This window comes from Populus trichocarpa, chromosome 5 (assembly GCF_000002775.5).
Source record: "Populus trichocarpa isolate Nisqually-1 chromosome 5, P.trichocarpa_v4.1, whole genome shotgun sequence".
Lineage (NCBI taxonomy): Eukaryota > Viridiplantae > Streptophyta > Magnoliopsida > Malpighiales > Salicaceae > Populus > Populus trichocarpa.
Genome location: NC_037289.2, coordinates 6,987,419 through 6,991,927, shown reverse-complemented (window position 1 = coordinate 6,991,927; position 4,509 = coordinate 6,987,419). Strand labels below are relative to the sequence as shown.

The 4,509-nt window shown below is 31.6% G+C and overlaps 1 protein-coding gene across 1 annotated transcript; it reads left to right on the top strand.

Annotated features, from left to right (window-relative positions):
- Window positions 1–471: 471 nt before the first annotated feature.
- Window positions 472–4,235, top strand: LOC18099093 (LOB domain-containing protein 4). The gene is made up of 2 exons (XM_024601221.2): window positions 472–886; window positions 3,721–4,235. The coding sequence occupies exons 1-2, from the start codon at window positions 710–712 to the stop codon at window positions 3,982–3,984; spliced, it is 441 nt and encodes a 146-aa protein (XP_024456989.1). The 5' UTR covers window positions 472–709; the 3' UTR covers window positions 3,985–4,235.
- The last annotated feature ends 274 nt before the right edge of the window (window positions 4,236–4,509 follow it).

Sequence of the window (4,509 nt, the reverse complement as noted above, 5' to 3'; positions counted from 1 at the left end):
TATTTTTTGTCGAATTCTCCTTTCTCTTCTTTCTTTTTCCTTAATATAATAGGATATAACATCAAACTAATTAAAAGCATAAGAGATTTAGTTATATATATGATCGTCTATTCATATATATAAATACCTTATTTTTCATCTTCTCCGAGCTAATTGATTTCTCTTACGCCCATATCATATCTTAACATACTTCAAATTTCTAACTCAAAAATTAAGGATGAAAAGGATTGCCCTCAAAACTTTTCCGTACACAAGAAAATTATTATAGCTTGATAAAGTTTACTAAAGACATGGAAATAGATGAAAGAAAAAGTAGGACAAGATATCGTCTTGAAGTGGACCTAAGGATCTCATTAATAAGGATGTTTTGTCCAACAAAATCTAGTGACTCCTTTGGTGGGACCCTTCTAAGATTTACTTGTGCATTTTCATCTCTATATAACACCTACCAGCTCTACCTTCAAGCCTCCCTCTTCTCTCTATCCTTCGTTTCTTTCTTGTAAATTATTTGTTTCCTGTAGTTTTTTTTTTCTCCCAACTTCTGCTTCTACTTTTCTGTTTTGAAGTATTCTTAATTTCCCAACTTACGCTCTTATTTTGATTTTGTTTATCTTTTAGCCAAGATTTTTTATTTTTTCGATAATATATAAAACTTAAGCTGTCAGAATCATATTAGACTGTCAACTTTTGTTTGTACCCCTTGAAAAGAATGAAGGAGAGCGGTCGAAAACATGGTGCACTTTCGCCATGCGCAGCATGCAAGCTTCTAAGAAGAAGATGTGCTCAAGACTGTGTGTTTGCTCCTTATTTTCCAGCTGATGAGCCTCAGAAGTTTGCCAGTGTGCACAAGGTCTTTGGGGCTAGCAATGTCAACAAAATGTTACAGGTTCCAATCCTTGCACCTGATCTCTCTCTGTATGTGTATTCATCTATTTATATACTATTCAAACTGTTTTAGAAAGTTTTCTTCTTCTTTTTCCCTTCTAAATTCTTTTGCAACGGGTAGGAGCATCATGATTTTGGAAAACAAAATTGTTCTTCTGTACATTGGATGGTCAAGCATGCGAACAGAATCTAGTGAAAATTAGGGAGAAAAAAAAGTATAAAAAGCATGTTTAGAGTATGGCATTTCTAGTGTTATAAAAAAATCAGAATTTTGTCTTCTCAAAGTCTGAAATTTTCAAAATACTCCATAAGCTTATTAAATTTTTATGAAGGCCCCAACTATAAAATCTTGTCCCCGTTTTTCAAAATCAGGATGTGTCCCTGATCGAATATTGATTGGAAGAGTTTAATATACAGAGAAAATATTCAGCAATACTATATATAAAAACAAATTATGAGTAGGCAAGCAATCGATAAAGAAAACTTATGATTTTTTTTTTTTTTGCCATGGACGACTTTGTCCTCATGTTCAGAGGTTTGCCATGCTTTCTCCTGTTTTTTTTTTTTGTTTTTTTTTTTTTTTTGCTAAACATTTTCTGTATATAAAATTATTTTGTAAACATTAGAGGTTTACAATATATAATTATTTTGTTCACCATAGTAAAGGATAATTTCAGAGACATACATGTACACAAGTGTATTGATTTAGGAAAAAGCATTCAAAAAGTGAGAATGTCATCTTCTCCTGATGTTTTTGACCTTTAGTTCGGTTGTAGTGGTAGTTGATCGGTTGAGTAGACCCCACAATAGGGAGGAACTGACTTTCACATTCTATTCCAACGTTGGGAACTGTTTTCCCATTTGATTCCTTAATTAGTACATGAAATAAGAGAATAAATTAAGGATCAGCACAATTTAGCTTTACTTACTTGTTGATCATATAGAGGATAAAGCGGGCGTAGTTATGCCTGATTTTATTAAAGTGAAGTGCTTAACCTTAACTTTTCGGACAAGTCGGGATAAGCTTTTGTTTTTCGGAATATGAAAAAGAAAATGTTGTTTCATCTATCTATGCTTTGTGCTTTAAGGAAATAAAAGAAAGTTGCGTTGATAGAGAGATGACAAGTCAGTCCAGAAGAGAGGTCGTTCCATCTAAGCAAATCAATTTGACCCTTTTTTACAGGAAGAGTAATTAAATATATATATTGTAATCATGACATCACTATGGCATGAATGCATGTATATTATTTACAGTAAATTACAACTTAGTCCTTCTACTATATATTAAGAAACTATCAAGTTAGAATCTCTAGTTAAAAAAAAAAAAATATTATTATATCTTAGTCATGTATTATTAAGACGTTGAGCTCTCACTTCAGATTTAACTGCAAAGAATTGATTGATCTGTTAATAAGTGGAGGGTCAAATCTAATTCACAATCAAGTGATTAACGAGCAATTTTCGAGACTTAAGCAACCAATAATTAAGAACTAAGTTAGTATAATTTAATCTTCTTCTTTCTTACCAAATTTGAGTAGTAAATGGATTAGAATTTTATCAGCTATCACACATTAAAATAAAAGGCAGTATAATCCAAGAAACTACAATAATATTATTTCAAGAACTTCTTTACGTTAAATATAGAGTGTGGGTTTGTAACGTTGTTGAAGATGCTTTTTAAATATGTTTTTCAATTAAAAATATATTGCTTTTATTTTTAACATAAAATATCTAAAATATATCAACTTAATATTTATTTTAAATGAAAATAATTTGAAAAACATTTTAAAAAATATATTAAATCACACTAACAAATACAAAAATAGTATTGACAATGATTTGGAAAGATTCACGCATGGAATAATGTCAAACATATCATACGCCCCGGCCCAGCACGCTAGCACGAAAGATCATTACATTGAATGAATCGAAGAAAAATAATACCCATATTTAATTAGGTTAAAATATGTTTCAAGCCTTTTTCTTGATGTTTACTCCATTTATTTGATGACCTATTATGCCAAGGTTCATTGCACAAACCGAATTATACAGATGTCATGAATAATTTATATAATAGGTTTTATCAAAAGTCTATTTTCCCTATAAGAAAAGAAGTTTTGCATATACTCTTAGGTGCTTTTTTGACCAGTTAAGTAGAATTTGTTTTACTTTTAGATTAGGACGTCATTGTCTTTACAAACTACTACTACTACTATAGCATGGAGTAGATGTTGAAAATTAAGGCATGTTCTTTGCCCCATTTACCGCAGCTTTTTCTTTTTTTATTTCATGAGAAGTCACTTGAAATATTATAGGCAACACAGTGTTAATTAGAAGTCCGATCCTCTTTCTTAATTAATTCCTAGCATTGTAATTAATTTTGATCAAGGGGAATTGGTTTTATTTTATACAAGAAAATTTATATGCATCGATATCAAATAAATCTAAATTAAACCACCAAAACATCTACTTGTAAGCCATCTTCATGTTTTCTTTTTGGTTCATTTTTTGAACTTTTCTATTTCTTTAATGGTGAATATAAATTTAGGTTGCTTAGTATGATGGTACCGTGCGACCTTTTCAATGATTTAATCTTTGGCATTCATTATCTTTGCAAAATATTTTGCTTCATAAGCTGAAACATGTTTTCTTAAGCAGAAACATGTTCTTATAAGGGATGATGAACCCTAAATCTTGGGTGACACACAATACTAAGTAGACCTTCAGCCTTATGATGGTCACTAGAATTTTAGAAGAAACATAAGCTTCGTAATTTCAGCTATCCAAAAAGCTGCAAATTAATGGATTAGGCTTATAATGTGCAAAAATTTGCAGGAATTACCTGAGCACCAACGAAGAGATGCAGTAAGTTCCATGGTTTATGAAGCAAATGCAAGGGTTCGTGACCCAGTTTATGGTTGTGTTGGAGCCATATCATCTTTGCAGCAACAAATTAATTCTTTACAAACCCAATTAGCAGTTGCACAAGCTGAGGTAGTGCACATGAGAATGCGGGAGTTCACTTCTTCCTCTAATACAGGAGCCATGGACATGGCGGTTAATCAGGACAATATGGGGGAGTCTTTGTGGTCATGCTAGCTTTTATCTAGCATGCCTGCCTTATCTTTATTCCTACATACTTATTGACTAGCATGAGCTTGCTTGCTTGCTTTATTGTCTGCCTTTATCATAGTCTTTTTTTTTTCTTACATCTTTATAGCACATCTCCACCTGACCAACGGACGTTGGTGATAATGTTCATTATCCATATTGTAAATATTTCCAGACATATAATCATGAATCACCATATATGTTAGTACTAGTGTAGTTCAATCTTTTTACAGGACTTATTTATGTTCTTTTAACTCTCTACTAACTAGGAGATTATTGAGGAATTGATGGTGTTTGGGAATGTTACAAGTGGGGCAATGCCATGAATCCATTGTGATTGAAATTTGAGTTTACAAAAGACTTGTTGCTACAAGATTAAATTAATTGTAATTTAATCCCTATAATTTACAAAACTGATTAAGTAGTCTCTGTAATGTATAAATTAATTAATAGTCTCTAATCAGCATTGGTCACGGTCAGCCTCAGTTTTTATTTCATAAATACCTTATTTCT